At 38.4% G+C, this 27,239-nt stretch overlaps 1 protein-coding gene across 9 annotated transcripts in view; it reads right to left on the reverse strand.

Moving 5' to 3' along the window:
- The window catches only part of msi2b (musashi RNA-binding protein 2b), a 225,664-nt gene that overhangs the window by 92,303 nt on the left and 106,122 nt on the right, over positions 1 to 27,239 (reverse strand). For all 9 annotated transcript variants that reach the window (XM_042739725.1, XM_042739724.1, XM_042739723.1 and 6 more), the window contains exon 7: positions 6,115 to 6,163. In XM_042739725.1, coding sequence (XP_042595659.1) covers positions 6,115 to 6,163 — 49 coding nt within the window. The remainder of the gene's footprint in view (positions 1 to 6,114; positions 6,164 to 27,239) is intronic.

A 27,239-nucleotide genomic window follows, 5' to 3' on the forward strand; every position in this document is an offset into this window, starting at 1 on the left:
TGTACGTTAACTTTTTTTGCACATAGCACTGGTGCTACAGAAGTTGAAAGTTTTGTAGCACAGGCCAGACAGTTGTAGCACAAGTTAGGGGTGAGCGATATGGCAAAAATATCATATCACCTTTTCATTCAGGGATATCATGATTCACGATTTTATAACGATTCTGTCATGTTGGTTTTACTATTTTGCAAGTTGCCTGAGCAGTACAACCAATCTAACTTCCCTATTGTAAAAAAAAAAAAAAAGCCCTTCAAGGTAACGAAATATTAAATAAAAAATGATCGGTAGACATTTAGGCCAAAGTGGGCGAAGATAAAAATCTTTGTCATTATTTTATCTTTGTTATTAGAAAATAAAGACAAAAGATATATATTACAAAAACACATTATACTGTATGTAAATAAAACAAACAGTGCTTTATTTTTTTCAGGTACAGTATTTAACAGTAACATTGCATATTAAATGTTAAAATAAAACACTATATACACTACATACATTCATTATACATTTTCTAAGTAACTGTATTTAAAGTTCATCAGTCATGAGCAGTAAGTGATTTTTCTCTTTTTTTTTATATTAATATTAAAGGGATAGTTTACCAAAAATGAAAAATCTGTCTCCTGTCTGTCAATTCTGTCATAGTGTTTTATTTTTATACCATCATTTACTCACTCTCAAGTTGTTTTAAACCTGAATTAGTTTCGTTCTTCTGTTGAACATGTGAGTAACCAGTTGCTGGTCCACATTGACATATAGTATTTTTTTCCTACTATCAAAGTCTATTTGGACCAGCAACTGTTTGGTTACCACATTCTTCAAAATATCTTCTTTTGTGTTCAGCACAAGAAAGAAATTAATACAGGTTTGGGACAACATGTGAGTTAATAACAACAAATTCATTTTTTGGGTGAACTATCCCTTTAATGACAAACAGCAGCATGTTTAGTACTGTCGCTTTAAGAGCTGCACGCATCCGTTTCTCTTTCAACTGTTTACTTTCATTTTAGACATAACTAACTGTGTTTATATGTAAACCTTGTGTGCTTTTGACAGTATTAGACTCAAAATCAATCAGACACGAAAGACAACTTATGAGTTGAGTTAAGTCTTAAACTTTAGTCTAGTAATCAGGCGCTGTTTGAAAGTGTGCACGCGCTTCATGTATACATGCTCAGAAGCACATCAGAACAGCATGTGAATTAAATGTTTAACCGGCAAGGCTTTAAAGCAGATGCAAATAATTAACTTTTGTGATTGCGCATAAGTGCTGTGTCACGTAAGTGTAACTACTGAGATAACATTTGATGTGAATGTATGTCGCATTGGACAGAATATTGATACAGTGGCGCCAGAACTTCAACTGATAGAATGTGAGCTGTAGCACAATACTACAATATTTCTTCGAAAGCAGATCGTGGAGACATTTTAGTTGTCCACCATCAAAAAGTGTCATATCGCACACCCATAAACCAAGAATAATCAATCTCACACACACAAACAAAACAACGAAATCACTTCACACTATTAGCAGCTGTGTTATGAATATGCAAAACTGTATCGCACGTGTGCTACAGTGGTAAATTTATTCATCGCACAAACCAGTTTTTTCACTGCATGTGCGACATATATGTTGCACTGTACAGCTTATATATATATATATATATATATATATATATATATATATATATATATATATATATATATATATATATATACATCCTATGACAATGAATTAAATAATAACTTAAACTTATTTAAAAACACAAAGAAAAAAATTTCACTTTCACTTTTTTTCACTTCAAATTAACTTGTCACTCAAATGGTAATTAAAAAAAAATACCACAAATTATTCAAACTTGTCACTCAAATAATTGTAAAATTGTTTTACATGTCATTTAAATAAATAAATAAATCTTAAACTTGTCCAAATTGTTATAAAATGTTATGGTTATCAAATAGAACACACACACAAACACACACACAAAAATAATTCTACACATTTTTAATTAAATGTCACTCAAAATTGTATTCAATTCTCAACTACAAAAATTCAGCATCTGAAATAAAAATATCAGAAAGAAAAAATCATATCCTACAATGAAACATGTCATTCAAATTGTTAAACTGAAAAATATAAAAATTATTATTTTTTCAATGGTCCCAGATTACAGTCCATTATTCACTATAATCTTTATATGCTGGTTTCAGCCAATGTGGCTGGAGCACCGAGCGGCACTGCATTTCTACCTGCCCTTTTCCTCTTTCAGCTAGAGGTTTCTTTCAGAAGGAAAGAAAACACATTCATTTAAACATTAATCTTCAAAAACTATTTTAAATGTCTCTCTCTGCCTTCCCATTACCATCTAGTTGACCGCTTCACTTCGGTGGAAGATGCAGCCACGTAAATTGCTGTGAGGCTATTAAAACCGGTGACCCCAACGGCACCTCGTTTAGCTGAAGATACCATTTGAGAAAGGAAAAAAAATTAACAAGGAGGACATGGATAAACAAAAAGACAATCGCACATATTCCAACCGACAAGTAAACAAAAGCGACACAAATCTGCAAGTGGCTATTGTTGCTACACTATTGTAGGGCATCTCTTTGAAAAGCATGCATGGTTTTTAACCCTCTGGGGTCCGAGGGTGTTTTGGGGCCCTGGAGAAGCTTTGATATGTCCTGACATTTGTGCTTTTTTCAGTTGCTTACAAACATTTTAATGGCTAAAGTTTAATAACACTGTAATCAGCACAAACTGGGCTACAATAATATGTGAGCAGCATATATGCACGTGATTGTGTTTTTGAGAAAACAGCGTTTATGGAAATGGCTGGTCGTCGACGGCATTGTTTGGCACTTGGTGTTTACCAGCGGTGTGTTTAATGGCAGCTAGTCCCATTTACGACCTTGCTGCTCTTAGCTACATCCACAAGGGTTTGAGAATAATAGTGTTTCTTTCCCACTAGGGGCCGAAGCTAGTGCCAAACAGACACTCTCCACCTTCACTCCGACCCGTCAGTTCTCTCAAACACAGTTTGGGCTCTCCAGAGAGCCCTGGCTCCTCCAAAACCCTCTCCGCCCCTTCGTTCCCATAGATACGGACACGATGCCCTATGGGAGTATTTACAAGAGCGAGTACAGGCGGGGGCATCGGGGACGGGCGAAATAGAGAAACAGAAGAAAGTGTGGATCAAAGTTCAGCAAGTGTATTTGTTATGTGCTTTGATCTCCATTTACAAAAGAAAACACATGTCTTTTTCGGATTGGAGGCCAACTTGACATTTAGAAAGCCTCGGTTTTGTTGACACGGACGATTTGTGATCACATGCGAACTGTTCTTGACTCTAGGTTGTGAAGTAGATTAAAAAAAGCTTAGCTGCTAATCGTGCAAAAAAGGAAGAAAGATCACTGTGACTTATCGACTGTTCTGACGATGTCACAGACGAGAGAGCGTCACAACGGCAAGGAGGACAGGAAGTCCTTTGGGGGGGGGGGGGTGAGAGAGACAGAGAAAAAAAAAAATAACGAAAGGCAATGCATATCTGCACACCTTTCAAACACAGACACGCACGTGAGCTCACCTTTAAAATATGACCGATATGGATTAAAAGGCAAATCTCAGGTTGAAAGATTAATACCGTCCACTTCATTTCCACAACCTGCCCATCTGTGAGCGCTGAAAGCCACTTATGCAGCATAAAAGACACAGCGCTGCTCCTCTGCCTCTTCATTCAGCCCACACAAAGGCCACTCAAGGCTAAGAATCTCTCTCGTGGCTTTCAGGCAGCTACAGAGGAGGATGCTATACCTGTGAACACTGTAGCACAAAGCTGCTAGCTATTCCTCGACTCGTCTCTCTGTGCGTCTGCTGTCTCTTCCTCTTCTCGTCCGCTCTTCGCTCTCTCAGGCTGTCAGTTAAAGCTATGCTCATCTTTATAAAGGCCTCCCTGCTAAAGCCACACAGAGACAAGGGAATCACAGCTGGATGAAGTCAACGGCCCACTCTGACCAAAGTCCACCTCTCTTTATGTCCCATTTCTCCCTTCTTTACATCATTTTTTTTTAAGTTTAGTGCCTTTATTTGATAGAACAATAGAGAAGAGACAGGAAAGCATTGGGAGGAGAGAGGGAAGCAGGATCTGCAAATGAGCTCGAGATGGGAATCGAACTCGGGTCGCCGTGAAGGAAGTTGTGCCATATGTCGGCGCACTAACCACTACGCTGTTGGCACTGACATCTCTTTTAATTATTATTCTCTACTTGCCTTAGTTACTCCCCCTCTCTCATCATTTCTCATTCCCTCTCCCCATTTCTCTTATTTCTCCTTCACGCTCCACATTTTGCTTCTCTCTTCCTTTTATTTCTCCTCTTCTCCTCATTCCTCTTTTTCCACCTCATTTCCTCTCCCAGTTTTTCTTCTCTCCTCTCCTTTCTCTCCTCTATGCTATCCACCTCTTCTGCCTTTATTTTACCCTCCTCTCCTCATGTCTCATTCCCTTTTTCCATATTTCCTCTATCCTCCCCTTATATGTGACCCTGGACCACAAAACCAGTCTTAGGTCGCTGGGGTATATTTGTAGCAATAGCCAAAATCACATTGTATGGGTCAAAATTATAGATTTTTCTTTTATGCCAAAAATCATTAGGATATTAATTAAAGATCATGTTCCATGAGTATATTTAGTAAATTTTCTACCATAAATATATCAAAACGTAATTTTTGATTAGTAATATGCATTGCAAAGGACTTCATATGGACAACTTTAAAGGCGATTTTCTCAATATTTAGATTTTTTTGCACCCTCAGATTCCAGATTTTCAAATAGTTGTATCTCGACCAAATATTATCCTATCCTAGCAAACCATGCATCAATGGAAATATTATTTATTCATATTTTAGATGATGTATAAATCTCAATTTTGAAACATTGACACTTAAGACTGGTTTTGTGGTCCAGGGTCACATTTGTCCTTCATTCTCCCCATATTCTTTCCATCCTCCCCTTATTTCTCCTTTACACTCCTTATTTCTCTTCTCCTTAGTTCATCCTTTCTATTGCCCCTTATCTTTCTTGTCTTCATCTCATTTTCTCTCCTCCCTTATTTCTCTTCATCCTTCCACCATTTCTCCTCCCCTCTTATTTCTCATTCAATCTCAATATTTTACTTCTCACTTACCGTTATTTCTCCTTCATGCTCCTTATATCTCCACTCTCCTCCCCTTATTTCTCTCCCTTACATTTTCCCTTTCTCCTCTCCTAATTTTTATAATCTCACTTCTCTTCTTTTTTTCTCATCATTTATCATACCTTCTTCTACTCTCCCCCTTTATTTCTTTTTATAATCTAATTTTTCATCTTCTCCTCATTTCTCTTCTTCTCCACCATTTCTCCTCCCTTCTCCTTATTTCTCTTCTTCTCTAGCATAATTTTTCCTTTTCATCACATATTCTCTTCTCTCTTCCCCTTGGCTTTTCTTCCCTTCCCTCTTCTCATCACTTCTTCTCATTTTCTTCTCTTAAACTCTCATTCTCCTCCTTTACTCTATCAAAGACATTACTTGATGACTCAGATCACAACTATAGGCCAAAAAAAATATATATATATTTCCCCAAATCCCTGTAACATCCCACTAAGCTCATTCTTTCTCAGAAAAAAAAAGTCTCAGAAATAAAGTCAGAGAAACATCACTCAGGTGAGCAATAACTTCAAATTCAGTATATCATAAGTCTGAAGATATCATAAATTTCTCACAAGCCTACAGGCGTGAGTGAACATGACCGAGAAACATTCCAGCCTGCTCATCCAATGGTAAATGTCGGACTAATCAAATAGAGTCGATGGATTGGCTACAGTGGAAATCGCTGCTCTTTTATTGGACCACATTAGCCTTGACCTTCAGGGCTCAAATGAAACGTCCTTGAAGATATAATGCTTTAATGTAACACACAGCACAAGGGCTCCTGTACTGCTACAGAAAACTCACGCTTCAGAGCGCAACTTTGAACTGCACGACTAACGGCACAGTATAACTGAAGGACATTCACAATAACATTACACACACATGCAAAGACACAAACAGATACACACACACACAAAACAAATGGGCTCTTACCTCTATGTCTATTTGTAGTTTTATCAAACATAAGCATAGCATCCTCTACCTGTAAGAGAACAGAGAGAAAAATTAGTAAAGGAAGGTGAAAGCTGCCAGTGATTTGGTTGAAATTTACACTAGAATAATGATAAAAAATGTAACAATACCAGACCGACTGTATTTACTTTATTACGTATTAATTTAATATCGCTTGCTTGAATAATTACTTACAAGATCTACATATTGTTTTAATTAGCTGATTTCTTTTTACATATTTATTCAAATATTAATAACTGAAAGAGCAGTTTCCACCAGCCTAAGCTGGTTTGAGCCTGGCTGTCAAGAATTCTGAAATTTCTGGTATTTGAGGTATTTAACAACAGCCTTTTTTGATATTGTAACATCTTGTGCACTTCTACTTAAATAGATAACTACTGGAGACTAAAAGCATTTACACAAACGTACAGATCTGAAAGCTGCTCATGGCCATGTTCTGTGAGGAATGATATCCCTCCACAGGCCCAAGGGTACCATCCTGTCTGACCCTGACAGAGGCCTGTTCATCCTTAAGGAAAACCCTGTCTGCAAGGACACATTTCAGAGTGCATCCAACCATAGTCTTCTCACTCACAAACACACTGACACAGGTTTTATAAATACACATTGTGCACTAATAAATGCACAAAAAGTGCATGCCATGCCTGGCGTACACATGCTGACGTACACACTCACTCCACTGCTCCTTCCTGAGGTCCCTGAGATTAACCCTAAAGTACAGGCGGTTGGAAAAACACCTTCCCGGCACAAAAGGAGCCATCAGTCACTCAGGCCCATAGAGAACAATAGAGCTGTGAGCTTTAGAGAGCCTCATCACCCTCAATCACTTCCAATAAAGATCACGCTGACTGGAGCTCTCATAGAGGCTGAGGAAAATCTGTTATACTCCACTATCACTCAATGCATATTTATGTTCCTCTAAAACAGCGCTCTACTGTATGTTCAGGGAAACACGTTTTATAAATGACCACTGGAAACATGAGTTTTTTTGAAAGTATGTTTCTTCTGTATGATTCCGTTTCTTCCACAATAAATAAATACACCATAAATGAATGAATGTGTATACATATACCTGTATATAGGAACAAGACAAGAATCATCCCTCACATGTTGTATAAACATGCTGTTTATTCTTACAAAAAGTCAGCAAATTAGTGGTTTAATGGTAATACTCAGTTTCTATCTTGCAGTATGTAGTTAAAAAAATCATATCATCTAATGAAAATGTTGATGCCAATGTAAATGGATTTTTCTGAGAAACTACTAGCAGCATTAGAAGGGAGATTCTATAAACTGTGTAATATTTTAATGCAGCAATATAAACCATCATGCCAGCCTTTCACAATCTCAGTGATGTATGTCGGCTCTATAATTATGTTGTCCATGCTGGTGGACGCTAGTTTATAGGCCTGTAGCCGGAGCATATAGTTCGGTCCAGAAAGAGGAGAGTCTCTTGACTACAGCTGCACTAAAGCATGATGGGAGGAGACAGCCCCCAAACTGAGGCTCATATGTAACTGTCTCTCCTCATAACCAGCATGAAATCTCTCTTTTTCCTCATACAGTGAGAACCCTTTTCACCTGTCTAAGGCCATTAATGAAAAAGCTTCTAATTTGCATTTTTCTAGTTTCTATATATAATATAGAGAAACTGAACATTTTAATTAATTATTTAATTTAATTAATTTGATTTATCATTTCTATAGCTGCTTAAATTTTTTTGAATAATATAATAAATAACATTGTATAATATAGTAAATAAACGGAAAAGTGAAAAGTGTAAAAGAAAAAATTAAAAAGCAAAAATATAATACATTTTTAAATTCATTAATTAATATAAATATACTGAAATTGTAGGTGTGAAATATTATTAAGTGCACATTTAGCCAATATCATTATATGTATTGAAAATTTGATTTAAAAACAATGAAATCTCTGAGTTTTTCCCCTCAATATTTATATTCTCAAATGCTCTCTAGTCATTCTCGATGACCTAATGCACAACTTCACACTTCAGTCCTGCTTTGCTGCCTTCAAACCACCCTGACCCATTCAGCCTTTCAATAGGGGGACAAGTATTCAAGGATAGATTCAGCCTGCCAGCGGCCATCAGATTGTGGGATAAGAAGCTCTTGAGGGCACACACACATATATAGACACGGCACAAAGGTGAGCGTGGTCCCACACCCAGTCTGTGCCTAATCTTAGGTCCGCTCTCTCCTCTTTCTGTGAAAGAAAAGCCTGAAGGATAATAGCTGTCTCTTCAATATGTAAGGGGGCCGGGCGGCCCCCACAGATAACAGTCCCGCTTTTATATTCACTGTGAGAGAAGAGGTAAAAAGGGGTGACTAGATTCTTGGAAAAGAACAGAAAGCTCTTCTTAGAGTTCTTCCTATCTAGTAACGCAGCAGGGGGGAGGAAGGGGCATTTTAAGTTCTCTTAGAAGGGTGGCAGAAGGTTCGGGAGTGTCTGTGAGGGTAATGGCGCTTGCATATGCGACGGTGCCGCATTCGAAATGGCCCTGACCTTTACTTGTTAGCTCTTGCGACTCTGAGGGGCCACGGTATGGCGGGACCCCAGGCTCGTTGTGCGCCGATCGATGCGAAACAAGTGGCCTTACAGCACTCTGATGTGGTGGGGAATTAATTAGCCGACCGCTGTGTCTGGAAGGACGCGGCAGCACACGGTGCAGGATGGCAAATTGTGCGAATTCTCCCCAGGACCAGTAGGATGGTGCCATTAAAAGCCCCCGTGGCACACCCTAGGTGGTCGCGCCACTTTGCCATTAAACACCATTACTGATAATTGACTGAACAAGTGGCCTTTTTACTGGCCATCCTTAGCTTGGTCAGTGGCTAATACGCGCTGTGCACCCGGCACACTGAGTAAATGCCACGGTAATGCCTGTTTTATGACAGGCACGGAAGGGGCAGGTCCTGTCTGAGTGTCGATAAAACTGCGTTTAAATGTAGTTTGTGAAAGCCAACTGTAGCTCGCATTGAGATTTATGCTTCTTATTAGCACGGGCCGTACATTCAGTCCTATGAGACACAGGCCTTTATGGGCTTTTATAGCTGGACTGTGGACTGTTATGAAGAAAAGCACACGGGCGTTGTGACCTTATATTGCCAGAGAACACAACATGCAGTGGAGTTAACCAGGGGCCAAATACTAACCGACCTCAAAACAACAGGAAAAAACATGGTGTTTACAACTGAAGTGAGTCATTTCCATGCTACTAGCATCACCATAAAAAAATTCAAAAATAACAGTTGCTTTCTATTTGCCATTGTCCAGTTGTTTTGGACGCTTAAAAATCACATTGAGAGAATCAATCTACAAATGGTTCATTTATAGCTTTCTGAAATAATTATATGAATAAATAAATGAAAAATAAAAATGTAATTAAAAATCCAATTAAAAAGCCCAATATAAAAACAAAACAAAAGCAAAGCAAATAAATAAATAAAAGGTAAAAATAAAACGTAAAAGCCAAAAAAGTGCATCTATCAAACTGTCCTGAAGCTAAATGGCTAGCTCACATCTGTAAACCTGGTGCAGTCTCGATCTGTGTGTTCCTGTATGGCAGCTGTGCAAAGCAGCTTGAAAACATGTTTTCATTTAAGTAAGAAATATAATTGGAAAGTCTGTGGGGCCATTTTTTATTAACTTTGGAAGGTATCAGCAGGAGGACAGGGGGGAATACAAGCCAGCGGAAGCACACCCAGACAGGGGGAGACTGTGTTTACATGTAGGTGAGGGATGGAGAGAAGGCAATCCAACACTTGGTTAAATTCACTCAGCTGCCAGGGAGTGGAATCTACCACCTGCCATATGACTGTTCGCTAAATCTCAGACAGTAAGGAAAGAAAAACAGACTCCACCTCTCTCCTCGTGTCAAACTAACGTGTGTGTGCCTGTCACACCAAGGCATAAATCTCCAAAAAAACATGCTACAAAATATTTAATCAGACGCATTGAAATATTTAGCAGGGGACAAAAGCATCAGTGGGTTTTCTGACTCAAAGCATTTACAGAAAGCAGAGAGGATGGGCAATAGAAACTGACAATAGCTTCACACAGAGTTTCCAGTGGGGCCTCTAACTGCATTCTTGTAGCAATTTTTAAAAAGAAATGACATTCAACAAATTAATGTCATATTTCAAAAATATGTTATATTATATAACATATTGCTATTCTAAAAAAAAATGTAAAATCTGTTGAAAAATATTAAGTTATATATTTATGCAATTTTATAGCTATAAATACAATATAAATTAAATACACCTACATGTAACTTGCATATACTGTACACACACATACTGTATGTATGCATGTGTACTGAATATATACACATGCTTTCTGACTTTGTAGAAGCAGCTCATGAGAGACATCCTGCCCTAATAAACAGTGTCTCAGACAACTATTTAACATCTTGAGATTCAGTGACAAACATAAACAACCTGCTAAATTGACAAAATATGGGGCCAAAATCGGAAAACCAGACGAAACAGTCCAAGTAAACATGTCTCTGCAGATGCAGGACACACAGGTGGCTCAATGGCATGGTTAGTTATATGAGAGAGAAGTCTGTATGCATCCCAGCACCTCATCATACACGTGCATGCGTGTTTATGTGAATGTGATCGAGCAAACAACCCCGGCGATCAAAAATAAACAGTGGCAGACGAGGAAATGGATATTCAAAGGCAGGTCTCATTTAGCACCACGGCTGGGTGGAAGGGGAGACGTTTATTTGCATAACGGAATTGGAAGTGACTGTCAGCGTTGGCTGCAGAATCTACTCCCTCATCTACTGCAGACACCCTCCAGCTCACGGCTCCTCGTTTTTTGTTTCCCTTCTCATTTGTTCTTGCACTTTTCTTTAGCTGGAAAAATTGATGTGTAAGGAGCAGGGCTCTTTTTTCTGCTCAAAGATGATGCATCGAGTTTCGGCGGCTCTGATTTTGAGGAGTCACTTTCTTTTCGTACGTAATTTCGCACAGAGCTGGCCGGTAACTGAGTTGAGTGCGATCGCTTGTGGCCGCATCTTGAGCACATGCTTCATTTGCTTTTAGCAGTGGTGATTAAATGCGCAGCTCTGGGCTATGCTCATGTTGACGGAAAAACAATGCAATTAATGTACACCGGATCAAAACAACCCAATAAAAAGAAAGGATGGCTTTAAAAATAAGGCTCTCCTGGTGTTCAATCGCAAGTAAGATACTCTTTCTGCGGTCAGATCATATTTCAAATTTTTTCTCTGAAAAATGCTAAAAACGCCAACTGTCTGTCCTTGCTTGACACTGCCACTTAGATTCTGCAAACATGTTGCCATCCAGCCACCAGAAGCCATTTAAGAATAAAATCGCAGTGAGCACTGCCTCTAAAGAGACATTTTTCCCATTTTTCCAAGGAATGGGCATTTGTGGTTAAGGTTCACCAATCCATAATTGATGAGAATAGCTGCTCTGATATATCAAAAGCGGTGCGTACAGGTCTAAACCTGATATTTATTTCCTTCTGATGTCAAATGTCTACACCTGCTGCTCTGATAACTCATTCCAGGCTCACCCATGACAAAACACTGGTGTGAAAAGGGAACAAATATATTTGACAAACAACAGGCCCTTCATTAGGTGGGGGATCACTGCACTGTTTTTGCAGGGTGGATAAGCAGTGATTTCAGTTTCAGCGGTGCCGGCGCTCGCCGCTCATGCGGCAAATCTGTTTTCAGCGACTTTCTGCGCCGCGGACATCTACATAAAAGGCAAAAGACTAACAAAAAGAGATGAAAAACCAACACCTGCAGCTCAGGACGCTAAACTCCAAACATCCTCCCCAAAATCCACGGCCCAGAGATCACTCATCACGGCAGATTACTCCATGCCATTATCGACTCATCGTCCCTTCACCGCTGTCACGTTGACGAGGCGTGATGTAAATGTATGTAAATCTACGCTCTTAACTGACAGTCTAAAGATGAGGAACAGATGAGATTAGGTGCAGAGGATCGCTTTCCACAGGAAGCCCCCCCGATAAGCTCATTATGCCCTTAAAAGGTTTAATTATCAGAGCCATTGCGTATGAACATTGCGTACAGAGCTTTGGAGTGAAATCCTGTGTAAATCCTGGCATCTAGCAGTGTCTGACAGCAAGAACCAGAAACAATCACAAATCATTTACTAGACACTAATTATTGCGTGAAAGCAAAAGCTGACCGATTTGTGTCTAACGACGTGGTGTGGCCTTGAGGAACATTGTGATGCTTTCTGAGTAGAACATTATTCTTGTCAAATCCGCAACACATCTGATATACTGCAAATCAATAAATGACTCACTCATTTACTCAGATACTTAGAGGCGAGGTGTGTAATTTCTGTATGATCAAACAGAACTGAAAAAAATTACTACTGGTTTAAAAACAGGCTGTAAGAACTCTCACCGTCTGTCATTGGTTGGGCAAACAAACAGTCCCACCCCAAACTCACGCCACTGGTTGACCCAATGTTTCTGCATCAAGTCAATTAGGACGCTCAAACACGAAACACTGAAAATGGCTTACTTGTAGCTGACTTTGCATATTATGTTGGGATTGTAGAAAGCATTTTATTATTGAAAAAATGGATTTCAAATATTTTTATATTATCTTGACCTACACATTCAGGTAAATGACTGATGAGTGAACAGTTGAGAAATTTTATAAAAAATCAATAATTTCATGAATTAAATGCTTATTTGGGGTCAACTGAAAAAATATATACAAGTTGAGTTTTTTTAAATAATTATTAATGTATACAATTAACATGAAAGCCACACATATCTCATAAACCCTTGTTCTTCTATCGCTAACCCCTAGATGGTAATGACTGAAGACAGTCTCACCTCAGCTAGAACCCCTGAACAGGATATTTTAACAGCAGATGACGTCGAGACTCTGTATCAGAGGGCACCAGTTGATTCAGTGGCATTGCGAGTTGTCAACAGGGCGGCTCGGCTCCCAGGCACTGAACATGACTCACCATCTCTTCTGGTGTGGCACTGCAGGTGACGTAATCTGATCTGGAAACATGACCCCTGTGCCCTTTCTATGGCCCAGAAAACACTGAAGCAGAGCTTCTTTTATTAACTACATTAGGGGCGGTGAGCATATATCAGCGATAACGGCCTAAGAGCTCTCTGGAACAAGTATCAGATTTTAGCTCCCAGATACTAGAGAAAAATGCAACCTTTTCACAATGCTGTAAAGTAAAATACCTTTCTTTAAGTAATCCACTGCTTTATTTATGGTTTAAAAGACGCTTCAGTGTAAATAAAAATAGTTTGAACAGAACTTTGCGTGTTCCAGTATAATTTATTTCCTGCAGGCATGGAAATGCGCAAGTAATGCGAGATTTGGAGTGTGCAAACACTGTCAATGTGTGGTGCACTTGAGAAGGTGACAACAGGGGGCTTGGCACAGATTGCTGGCTCCTGTATGAGTGCTCAGGGAAACAATGCTTCTACTGCATATCAACTACCTCTTAACACAACTGCAGCGACAGCACTGAAGTGTTGCAATAAACCAAAAAGCTGCAAAAATACAATGGACCACACATTTAGGCTTCCTGTTCCTGCCTCAAGAGAGCGTCTCTGATATAAGTGAGCCACAGACTGCCACTACGGCCTGCATCCAGACAGAATGAGAGCGAGCGTGGAGCCAGAAAGCCCCTGGTCAGAGACAGGGTGGCATTAGGAGAACCTGGCCTGGAGAAGGGGGCAGCAGCTGATGTTACAGACAGTCATTACTCCACTCAGCTCGAGGCATGACACTGGAACGGCACAAGTGGGCCAACTAAGATTTATCCACACTGTCAGGACAGTGTGGAGTTGACCAGAGGGCCTGCTGATGAATCCCACCCTCCACTTCTGTTTGCAAGCTGTTCAGGACCAACAGGTCACAATGGCATTTTATTTATGGCGCTTTAACATGCCAAGCTGATACGGCTTATTCCCTGCTTTAGCATGGCGAATGGCCCTTCCATTAGGAAGTATGGTGCATGGGAGCAAGTTATGTCTCTCTAGTTGCATCAATCTCACTCTAAAAACTGTGGAGTCCAGTTTCAATTGAATTTAAATTGAATTTGCCATACTCCACAGAAAGTTGAACTTTAAAAGCCAGGAAATGCAGTTTACCAAAGTTTCAAAGTTGATGAATTCATTCAGGTCTCCTTCAATAAATTTAAATTGTAACTGCAATTCTGCATACTGTTCACTGCAGAAAAGAATTAAGTCTTTCTCAATTCAGCTCCAAAAGAAACATTAATAATCAATATACAGTGCAATAGTACAATATTTCATCAAAAAAATAAATAATAATAATAATAATAATTAAATAAATAAAAAAAAATATATCCCCAATATGTGACAGCTAGTTGAGAAAAGGTTGAAAAAACTATATCATGGTTTTCTTTAATATACTACTGTTGTTTCTGTTTATTTACTGTTCTGTTCAATCTAACTGCCACAGTATGTTCTCCATCTGGTGTTTTTGGTGTACATAAGTATTATAATGATATTAATCATTTGAAAATTCAGTAATTAAGCCAGTTACTTAGTATGTAAATAGTGTTTCAGAAACACTGGCAGGCCTTCCGTTCAAATCCACAAATTTAAGAGCAAATCCAGACGTGTCAGCTTTCATTACAGCAGGTGTGAGTGGCAGGTCATGGAGCATGCATGAGGGAAATGACAGCAGGACAAAGGTTGTTTCGTTCCAAAATGAAATGGGAGTGGAATCAAGCCGGGCACCTCAGCGTGGCAAAGCCCCAGCAAACCTCCGGGCCAGCGGCTGAGGAGCAAGCTTAACCTTTCTCCCTCACTCTCTCCCTCTTGCTATCTCTCGCCCGCTTACTCACTTCCTCCCCCCAGCCCCCGCCTCCTTGCGCCTATCTGCTCGGATCGATGGCCGCACTGCAGAAGTAGTGGACTGGGAGTGCGAAAATTCAGCTCGTTTTTGGAGAGAAGCGGTGTAATTTTCGCTGTGATGAAAAAAGCAATAACATTTTTGCTCGTCCTTTACAGCTAGCGATAGACAAGGTGTGGGCTCAAACAGCTGAGAACTCACCTTCCCGGTAGTCGGAGGGGCAAAAGTCACATCCGCACCCCCATATGCCAAAAAAGAAAAAATGGAAGACTTCAACCTTTCAATATTCAAGTGAATACGAAATCTGTCAGAGGCAAACCAACGATCTTATGAACATTAACGGGTGCAAAATGATGAGCGAAACTCCTGGATTTCAATAAACAAAATATCAATCTTATGCAAAGGCTGGCGGGCTGGATGCGCTCCTTGTTTTATTAGGAGCAGATGTATGTGCCTGATAGAGAGCATTAAGGGTTATATCCCGGCATTCATTTCATTACAGTTCCCGCCAGAGCCTTACCCCCCGTAGCTCTTTATTTAGCTCAGCAGTTAAAGCCTTTTTAACTGCAGATTCAATATGACGACATTCACCACACGTAGGGGAAGAGCAGAACAATGGCGAATCTAAAAACGTGATACTCTACGATACTGTTACTTCTGCAGATCTCTGATCACGACACCTCCCGCCCCATCCCGTTCCTTTTATTTGAGGATAAAACACCAGAGCACAATTTGAATACAGTTGTACATCTTTCCATTTATTAATGCTTGGATTAACATGACTGGGGGTTTTGTCAAGGGAGTCTTTACTAGAGCCCAGGGAGCAGTTCTGTGTGACAGTAATAGTCCTCAGTTAATATACTTGAGTGATGCAGATTTCTTAGTGTTGGAAAGCAGAACAAAGGGGGTTTATTTGAAGCGTGAACACAAAGGTAGAATTGTAAAGTGGAGGGTGTAAACGGGAGGGTAGGAGCCACTCGAGATGAAAGCCATGTTATTTGACACAGCGCTGGCAGTGAATTAAAAAACAAAGGCAGTGGTGGGAGAAACCTCCCGACTTTTTGACAGGAGAAAGATGAGCCACTTTTACTTTCCTCCCATCCTGGCTTTCAGTCTCTCACACTGGAAAAACACTATTTGCTCTTGATATCATCTGTCCGTCCACAGGCACCCTTGATTTCTTACTCCCTCCCTCGATATCGATTTCGCCAGACTGTTTGCCGCTAAAGTTCTTCTCCGGAAATCTTAAAAGTTGCTTTTTTTAAGCCTTTGAAGGAAAATAAATTAGTGGGAAGGAGATCATTGTGTCTTTTTTGGAGTAATATAAAAATGTTTGTTACAAATATTTCATCAGCATTAAAGTGGATATGACAAAAAGTAGATGCCATTTTAATTAGCGTAAAATCGAACAAAATTAATTAATATAACTAAATATCTACTAAATTAAAAATTGAATAAAATAATAAAAATAAAAAGAGTAAAATAAAAGAATAAAATAATACAAAAAAAACAACTCTTTTAAAAAAACACTCTCTTTTGAACTGTCTTTTTATCAAATAATTCTGACAAAGGTATCATGGTTTCAACAAAAAAGCAGCACAAATGTTTTCAACAATGATTTCTGTTCCTTGAGCATCAAGTGAGGATCATGTGACACTGAAGACTGGAGTAATGGCTGATGAAAATTCAGCTATGCCATAACAAGAACAAATTAAATTTTCAAATATATTCAAACACAAAATGTATTTTAAATTATAATAATATTTCAAAACATTCCTTTTTTTTTTTACTGTATTTTTCATCAAATAAATGCTGCCTTGGAGAACATATGAGACAAAGCAAAAAATCTTAACAAGCCCAAACTTCTCAACAGTAGAGTACATTATCGTTAAAAGACAAAAATCTAAAAAAAAAAAAAAAAAAAAAAAAAAAAAAAAGATAAATAAAAAAAAAATTATAATAAATTAATAAAAATTAATTATTCCATAAATATGGTTAAATAATGTGCTATGGTGCCAAAAATAAATAAATAAATAAATAAATAAATCCAGGTTTAGTGTCAACAGACAGCCGTCATCCTCTTGGAAGCCTTCAAGACGCTCTAGAGTTCAGTATTTTCCCACCAAACACCCTAAAAAAACTATGTCTTGAAGTAGAATGAAGCATCTCTGAAGTTTCAGTTTGCTGCTTTGTTGGCTCTCATGAACATGCATGTGCAACACAGTGCTGTGGAGGTGGGTAGGAGAGCAGCCAGGCTCGAGGAGGAGTTCAAAAGCCTAAAACGGGCCACACGTTCTTCTGAGGGCCCCTGTAGCACAGCAGAAAGGCCTCCTGAGAAAAAACAGCTCTGAGAGTTCACAATCAAAGGCTGGAACTCAGAGCTCCACTGAATGGAACTGTATAACAATATGGCATTTGAACAGATTCAGGCAATGTTCCTCTGAATGTGATATCAAGCCTTCAGGTGAATTATTCAGAGTGGCTATTCAATTAGAATTATTATCAGACCCAAAATGGCCTCTGAGAACGAGACGAGAAAAGGATGGGAAAAGGAAAACCAAGATAATGAGAAGGTCACAGCCATAGAGTGAATACTAGAGTGAATGTTATTGCAGATAATGCCAAGCTCACGTGAACCTGCTAATATCTGGTGCATAGCTCTCCATTCAGTGTAAAACCCTGTCAGTGTGATAGATTGAAAGGAGTCTTGCCGCTCTCTGCCATTTTCTTTCACATTGTGGGCAGAGGCACAGTGCAAACTGACAAATCTCAGTGGGATTTACACTCTCCTGAGCTGCGGTTGCCAAGAAGTCACGTTTTTCCATTCATCCAGGCCAAAGAATTGAGGAGACACTGAGAAGATATTCACACTGAGGAGTCACTTTGACAAGCATCCATTCAGGAAAAAAAAAAACCTAAGCGATCGTTCACCCCCCCAAAAATGAAAATTCTGTCATTATTTACTCAGCTCAGTATGTGTTCCTTTTTTCCTTAGTTGAACAGAAAAAGAAATTCTGAAGAATGTGACTTTTAATGCAATGCACTGAAGCTTTCAAGCTTCAAAAATGATGCAAAACAAAAGTATCAAAGTGGTTCATATGGCTTGTGCAATATATTCAAAATCCTTTAAAATCTAAGTCATAATACACAAATAATCTTTCCAGATCACTAAGTCAGATTTAATGAATCATTTAAACTGGTTTCAAGAACTGGATCAACCTAATCATTAAAAAGAATAATTCATTCACAAATCAGACTGCTTCATCTTTATTGAATGCAACAAGTACAGCTAATGCAGATTTCAAGATTATTAGTGAATAAGACTTAAAATATAGTACAGAAATCACTTTTTAAATACTTTTTATGGGTGTTTTTTTTTTCTTTTTTCAATCTTTCCATTTGCAAAGTATTCAGTCTCCATTAACTGTAATTGCATGGGGGAAAGCAACCAGCACAGCCTTAAGAATTATTGTAGTAATCGCCAGCATGCCACAAATGTGGTACATAGACATTATCTTAAAAATAACCCAGAATATTCCTTTAACATTTAAAGGATCACACAGCGGACCTTAATTCTACCTGCTCTGACATGACGTACATTACTAAGGGGCCACCAGGTGAAAGAAAACAACATCTTTTATTCAGAAGAAAGGCTGTTAAGAACCATTCCACTTTAGTTAACTGTTTCCAGTTAACTAAAATCTCTGCTGACTTTGAACAGGAAACAGACGTCTTTAGGGGCATTGGGAAAGTGCCAATCATTCTAATTGTTTGAATTTGTATTGACTCAGCATAAGAATAAAAGAGATGTGGGTCAAAGCAAATACTTGAAGCCCCAAGCTTGAAAGAAAGAGAATCAACGAGTGAGAGAAACAGAGAAAGAGAGAGAGTGGGGTGGGAGGACAAATGTGTACCTCAGCTGTTCTAGTGGGTTTTCCATTATATTTCTGAAATGGACTGAGCAGGCAAAAGAGCTTCTTTTCAGATAGCGCGCAGAGGCAGAAATGACTTATAATGAATGAACACATCAGAATGGGATTCCTCAGCCATACTGCTCCGTTCACACCGAAAAAGGACTCTGAAGGAAGTTGCATAAGAACATGAGGTTAGAAGGAATTGTTGTGCATGGCCCAAGGCGACAAAGAGTCCACACCACAGAAAGAGCACAAACCTCTTTCAACACTTAAACAATTAAGTCCCCAAACTTATATATTGTACTGAGCACATTTTAGCATAGAGCTTTACTCCTTCCATTGTCCCTCCCTTCATCTTTCTCTCCTACTCTTATTACTTTCAGGAATCAAGCTGAATCAGTCTTTGCAACTTAGAATTGAATTATGCATTCGTTAGTTCATGCATATGCATGGATTCCCGAAGTTCATGAATATCTATTACGTTGCCATTTACATTTCTTCCATTTTCCTAATACATAAAAATCTTACACTAATGAACAAATGGAAGGACTACAGCTTGTAGACAGAGAGCTAGCGATGTGCTAAATAAAAGAAAGGCGTACAGGCTTTCTAATTAGAGCTCGGAAACCATGCGGCGCGATTTTAGACAGTGATTCATTTACGAACTTCAATGAAAAGCCGTGCGATTACATGAGAACTCGTGTTTCTAGATGGATTCTCAAGAGAATCTAAACGTTACCTCAGGGAAAACCAGAAGGAGAAAAAGACAGACAGACAGAAAGAAAGAAAGAAAGAAAGAAAGAAAGAAAGAAAGAAAGAAAGAATGAAAGAAAGAAAGAAATAAACGTTACCTCAGGGAAAAAGAGAAGAAGAAAAAAAGGAAGGAAGAGAAGGAATGAAATAAGTATAGAAATATTGTAGGTTTTAAAAATTTTTAGAGTTTTAAAATTTTTTAAATTTTAAAATTTGCTAAAGAATTAAATTATTAGTGTTGTTAAATTGTAACTATATAAATAAAATCTGATATATTAAAACAATACTGTCCACTTTATTGTAGTTTTGCTTTTGTTATTAGCTTCTAGTGTAGCTAACTACTTTTTCAAAAGAGCAGCTTGACTGTTGTTGAACCGTTTTAAATCATGAGTATTTTGTAACTTGGAGAGCTACAGTTTTAAAGTAGCTTCTCCACCACTGGTACCCTGGCAACCTTTCCACACCATGTAAAATGGCCAGAAAAGTAGAGAGGTTGATCGCCGACAATGTGTGTGAAAAATAAAGGATCCTGTTTTCATGATTCTGACACCTCATCAGCAGTTATCACAGGCTATGCACTACCGGTTCAGCACACATGCACACAGAGAGGAGAGAGATGGGGGAAGTTGCCCAGAGGCAGTAGTGCCGTGGCAGTGAGCATCCGTTTAGCAGGAAGTCGGCGTACAGCTGACAAACAGCATGTGTGTGTGTGTGCGCGTTTAATCCCCTTCTACCTCACACTCAGTGGGTGACCGTGTTCTAATAAACAAGAACACACAGAGATCCTGTATTTACGTATTAATAAAATCCCTCAGTGATACACTAACACTCTGATACTAAACTTTCCCTGAGGGTAGCAGAGACCGAGGCTGGTTGTCAAACTTTTTTTTCACTCCAGTGAATATTTCTCAGGGAAGTTTGTTTTGAATACAACATTGGCTACAAAAAGCTACTGAATACTTTAGGGCTGAGCAAAATGACCAAAAAAATTATCACAATATTTTTTTTTCTTCATATCAGTTGATATAGATAATTATCATGATAAATGTCAAACCTTTATTCCTTTTTAAGTTTAATGCCAGATTTTTGCTCCAAAGTGAAAGTTATAGAAACCAAACCATTAATTTAAATTAAATGATACGGTTTCAAATCAAGAAACAGGTTTGTTTTGCCTAATAATATTAATAATAAAAAATAATATTACCATTTTTATCCCTTAGAAATGCACATTTGATAGTAGTAGCAACTTGAGTTAGGTTGCAGATGTACATTTTTGTTCATTATCAAAACCAGTGACATTGTAGCAACCTCATTTTTATATGGTGAAATTTAATTAAATTAAAAAGGCTCAAATGAGGAGCGCAGTTTCATTCCGCTTCTGGCGCATAAACATTATACTGAACATTTATCAAACTCTTCATATTGTTTTATCGCAACAAATTCTAAATTATATTGCCATAATTATCATTTTCGATTTATCGCCCAGCCCTAAAATACTTCCACTGGTATCGTCCACTGGAGTTGTCAACATGCAGTTCACAGATTTGATTATATGGGGTAACCGGTCACAATGGAACCCACCATTAAATAGATCAGGGATTCCCAAACTATTTGTCAGGTGAACCTCTTTGACAAAACATTTGCATGTTCATGGTGTCAAATTTCAGTTAATGGTCACATGACATGCAAGAAAACAAATAAATATTTAATCTTCGAGTAAAATGTTATTTATCATTTTAAAATTCACATGTTTATGACTTGGTTCATTATTAGCTTTTCATCAGCTCAAAAACACCCTGCAGTTCCCGTACAAACCCCCAGGGGTTCGCAAACCCTGGAAGAGACCATTTAGTTTTCCAGCTAAATTTAATAGTAAAACAATTGATTCAACTTTAGACTCAAGCTCTTGTTGTTATTGTTCTCAAGATAGAACTAGTCTTTGTGATAACTAACTAACCCCAGCCTCCTCTATAAACCACCCCTGATTGAGTCACCTAAAAAGAATCAGTTTTCCCATAACAGGCTTCACGTGTCTTCCAGAACAAACCGTATCGAATACATTCACACAATGGCGAGAAAATTGAACAGAGATGATAAAAATGTTGCGACTTTGTTTCCGAAGCTCCCAGAGTCGGTGTGCACTGATAGCGCCACCATTCAGGTATTCAAGCAGGTTTGCATAGGGAACATGACTGTTATTGTGTGCAAGCATTTTATCCCTTATTTGCTGATAATGACAAATCTCTCTCTCTCCCTCCCTCTCTCTCTCTCTGTCAGTCTCGTGCGGTGGTAGCCGGCTCTTTGGGTTTGCGCAGATAAGCGGGTGATTCATCATGAGGCTGAAGGCTGCACACGGTGCCTTATCAGCCCCTTGCAAGGATCCAGTCTCACCGCACATGCTCTCTGTTTGGAAAGTGACCTGCTGCCTCCCGGCCCCAAATTACCATGACAACATTAGAATTATCCAAGCAAAAATGACAAGAGGACGAATTAATATATTTCGTTCACGCTTAGACCACCCGGCATCCCCGTCGCCCCAATCTGGTGCCAAATTCTTCATATATGTTTCCATTATTGAAGGGAAAATAATGGCTGACCAAAGGCGACCTGATAGGGAGGGACTTTAATGAATGCAAACGAGCGGTTTGGCTTCTCCCGGCGAAAAAAAAATCTTAAGAGAAACGTGTGCGTCCCTCCTTATTGCATATTCCAGGTTGTGCTTTAGTAATATCATATTTAATTCAATCAAGCAATAAATGTGTGTGTGTTTTTCGCCACTGATATAAGTGGGACGGCACTGTGAGAGTGTAATTGAGTCAAAAATAAATAAAGAGACAGTAATGACAAGATGGCGAGCTGTTCAGCAGGGCCGTGATTGAGTCAATGGAGCGAGGCAATAATAGCGCTTTCCTCTCTCTTTTCTCTCGCTATTGTCAGGATGAGAATATCATTGCAGAAAATTGCCTTGTAGGGAAAAATATATGAATCTGTTAACAAATGGACTGGCAGCCCATCCTCTTTTGAAGACATTTGAAGAAAAAATAAAATAAAAAAGTCGAGAGGGAAGCAGACAGGAAGGGAAAGCAAAACACAAACTCGCTAACGATTTTGCAGTTATGACGTTATTTACGGTGAAAGCGAAACAATGAGCTGGCTGCATCTCGCGCTGTCTCCCTCCCTCTCCGCTTGTGTCTCTCTCTCCCTCTCTCTCTTTGTAACACAAACGCAGGCTTGATGTGTTAGCATCAAGTGAGGATGAGAGTGGTCCACTGAGGGGTGCTCCAAACACACACACATGCATTTTCTTTCAAGTCCTCCATCTTTTGAGCACAAATCTATTGCCATGCACTCAAACAACTTTGGTAAAGGACAAGAATGACTACAATTTTTTTACAAAAAACAACAGCTGATGGGGTAATCAGGATGAAGCATTATTTCTAAGAGTGTATGAGAGTGTGTCACAGCACATGAACACAGGGTGAACACATTTTCATGTTTACTGTTATATTTTTGGTAAATGTCCTCATCACTAATTCATTCAAAAAGTATCTCTTCATCAAATTTTATGTATTTATTAAATCACAATACTAATAAATAAATAAAGAAGCAAACAAGATGATGAATGTGTAAAATTTAAATACTTTGCATAATCAATGTAAAGCTGCATTAATAAATAAGAAATTAACCAAATAAATTATTATTAAACTATTTCAGTAGGAACGAAATAGCAGGTAAAATGAATTAATTTTTTAATGAATGCATATGCATTAAAAAAATACTATTTAAATTGTAGACATTGTCAACATTTTTGTCCATTTCTCACTCATTTTGGAAGGAATAGCTGATTTCAAACTGGATGAAGCAGAGTGAACACAAGGCCCTCAAGCATTGGCAGTATGGGTACCCAAGAGTCACATGACTGGACTGTAGCCTTGTTATCTGGCAAGCTTTTCTTTTGTTTTCCGTCATCAGTTTTTCTGAGCTTTATTGCGGTAAATATGCTACACGTTCCCAAATGAACCATCTGTGATGGGAACAATTCGTCAAACAGGCCCTCTTCAGCCTTACACCAACTTGACAACGAGGCCTTGCAAAACCTTCCCGCTTGTTAAAAGGCTGAAATCAAGCTCTTTTTTATCGATTCAAATCAAGCCAAATTCATTATGGGGCTGTAATATTTCTGAGTGATTTGAAACCAACGAGCGGCCAGGGAGGCTTTTAAATTGATTAGTTTGTCTCATTCAACAGTCAAAACAATATCCCGAGCAGATAAACAAAGTATACCAAGCTATTATTGAGCATGTCTGTACGGCTCTCAGTCCGAAATTAACTCTGATGTACAGTACAAGGAGCTCGGCTTTCATGCCGAGTATCTCTCATCGGGCCATTGTTGCATAAAATTTTATTTTAATTGGACGCTTCCAATTGAAGCTCCTGCAAGTTTTTGAATCATCAATTTTCCATTCAATATATGCCTATTATGGAGCCTGCATGAAATGGCCCCGTGCCAATAGATGGCCTTGAATTTTCAAAAGTTTTCCCTGCAAGGTATTTGCAACATTAATTAACAAGCCTATTAACGAGACGAGCACAAACTGCTAAAACGGTTGTGGCCCATTTGCATTGATTGCTGCACACGTACAAAAGGATAGTCCTAATGCGACTGAACTAACAGTCATATTAAGTCATTGTATTAATGGCAAAGCAAGGCCAGAGGCTGGAGGGAAAGTGTACACTGGTACGCTTTATATTTATACTTTATATAGAACATAATAAATAAAATATTCAATATTATATGATTAACAAATACAAATATTTTAAACACTGTAACAATAATACTTTTGCTGTATTTAATACAGAAATAATATTTAAAAATATTACACTATATAAAAAAACGGTTCTGTAATATAAATATAAATACATGTGGTTTTTACTATGGGAAAACTATAGTGTTATAGGCTACATTTCAGTGCACTGCAAATGTAGGATCTATGATGATGAATAACTCCACTGCTCTGGATATTTTAAGGCATTTTGCAACCTGTTCTTGTTCACCTGTAAGCCAAGCCACGGTACAGAGGCCTGTCAGGCTGACTGCTCCCAAATTAGACAGATCTGACTTGTGAGAGAGCAAGAGAGAGCGCTTTTATTCTTGATTCGGAAACAGCTGAGGGCCAAAGCGAACAGCATTAAGTGTTATTTTCCATTCAGTGTGTGTGCAAAGAGGTCACTAGTCCCGGGTCAGTATTCAAACAGATGTGCGCTGTGGGAGCCATGTCATTAAAACTGTTCACAGATCAGCTGCAGCTTCCCACCCAGAACATCTAGCTTTGCTGTTCTCCTTCATCAAAAACATGGAGATTTAAAGGTACAGTTCACCAAAAAATAAAAATAACATGATTATTTCTCACCCTCATGTCACTCTAAACACGTACGACAGAAAGAGCAGCACAAAACCATTCTTTAAAACTACTTCACGCATTCCTACAGAATTAGAACAACATGAGGGTGAATAAATGAAGACAGAATTTTAATTTCTGAGTGAATTCATCTTTAAACATGCAAGATTAGAATTTAGCATAATAGTCTTCATCTCTGTCACAAACAACTTATTCACATAGGGCTGAATGAAAAAGCTCAAACCTGTACAGCTATACAGAGTAACCCTAAAATGATTCTTCTCAGCTAGAATAGAATCGTCTGCTCATCTCAATGGATTAGCCTAGTTATTGTGCTATGGAAACATCTTAATGAAGCCGTTTCAATAAAAGGAATTGGGTCCTTTTAGCGGCACACCTGGTTGTAGCCTGAAAGGATATGCGAGTGGGTTTTTCAGGGAGCTGTTTACCCTGTGTCTAAAAGACCCATATGGAGACAGAAAAGCTGAGAGGAGCAACAAGCACCACCGGGCTCCCCGCTGAATTGCGCTTTTGAGAGATTGCGTTTGGCAGTCCTGCCCGCTATCAGTTGGCAGGCAGTGGAGCATTCTCCGAATCATCTGCTGATCATTTAATTACAGTATGTTTCAAGGGGTAAGAGGGACCAGGGCATTGAAGAAAGCAAAGTTAGGATGCATGAGGAGTCAGGAAAGGGCGTCACGTAAAATGCAAGCTTTTTATATTCACACTGAGAGAGATAAGGACAACTGAAGGGCCATTGGGTTTCTCTGGGGTAAAAGCCTTTGCGATGGAAACGCAATTGTGTTGGCCATTCACTTAAGGAAGCTTGCTATTCTCCGGGTCTAATCTTAAAGCACTCGTCTCTGAGTTCCCATGAGCTCTACCATCCATCCACCTGCACTGTATCTTATCCATCTACACACAACACGAGCACACACACACACAAACACACACACACAGAGCTGACAATCACAGAGACAGATCCTCAAAGCCGAGAACACAAATACGCTGCTCAAACTATGTTGAGATAGATGCCAGACCGTTTAGTGCTAAATGAAAAAATACTTTATATGACATGATAGAAGACTGCCAGACGGTCCAATGCATTTAGGGTTAAAGGAACAGTTCATTCAAAAAATTTAAACACTCCTTATTTACTAATTTCAATATCATTTTATACCCATATCACTTTCTATCTTCACACAAAGAACAAAATATTAATTCTTAGTAAAAGTGATATCCAAGTTATATCTCTTAAAATATTAATGTTATTTCATATAATAATTAATAATAATAATAAATAATTAATGTTTATTTCAGTTTTAGTTTTGGGCAACATTTCAAATTTTCTAATATATATATATATATAAGAAAATTTGAAATGTTGCCCAAAACTAAAACTGAAATAAACATTAATTAAAGCTATATAGTCAAATACAAAATCTAATAATGGAAATAGCACAAATTAAAAAATGAGATTAGAATTAAAAGGAATTTTAAAAATACTATAACACTAAAACAATTTTTTACATTTAATGACACTTTTATAACTCTTTTGACATGACATGAGGATGAGTAAATGACAAAATGTTAATTTTTAAGAGAAACACACACGAAAGCTATACAAAAGGTGGATTCACTTTACTCAAAGGCAACAGGTAGATAAAAGACACATCATCTGAATGTATGAATACATGTTTTTTGAGGTAATTAAATCATAATAGATTTAATTACACTCATCAATCAATTATACAACAACATTATGTTCAATTTCCCATAACTAACACATTAAAAATGACAGATAGCTCAAATCAGAATATACTGTCATTGAAACAGCATGTAAAGGTTAATGTACTTCTGCTAAGAGGCCTACAAAAGGAAATAAGCCTCAGTTACAGGAACTGAGTGGCTTTTATGGAAGAATTTGAATGAAAACAGAATAAAAAGACGAAATTACAGAGCGCTGCTGAGACGACCTTGAGTGTCCGGCCTTTCCTTCGCAAGCATAACAGCTTCCTATAACTCCAGGTTTGCTTCTCTGTCAAATACTTCTGTTTTGTTTTGAGCTCATTACTTCACAACGGCACTGAGAGTCCAATCAAAAGGCATTCTCAT

Source organism: Cyprinus carpio, chromosome B15 (genome assembly GCF_018340385.1).
Source record: "Cyprinus carpio isolate SPL01 chromosome B15, ASM1834038v1, whole genome shotgun sequence".
In the NCBI taxonomy this organism is placed as follows: domain Eukaryota; kingdom Metazoa; phylum Chordata; class Actinopteri; order Cypriniformes; family Cyprinidae; genus Cyprinus; species Cyprinus carpio.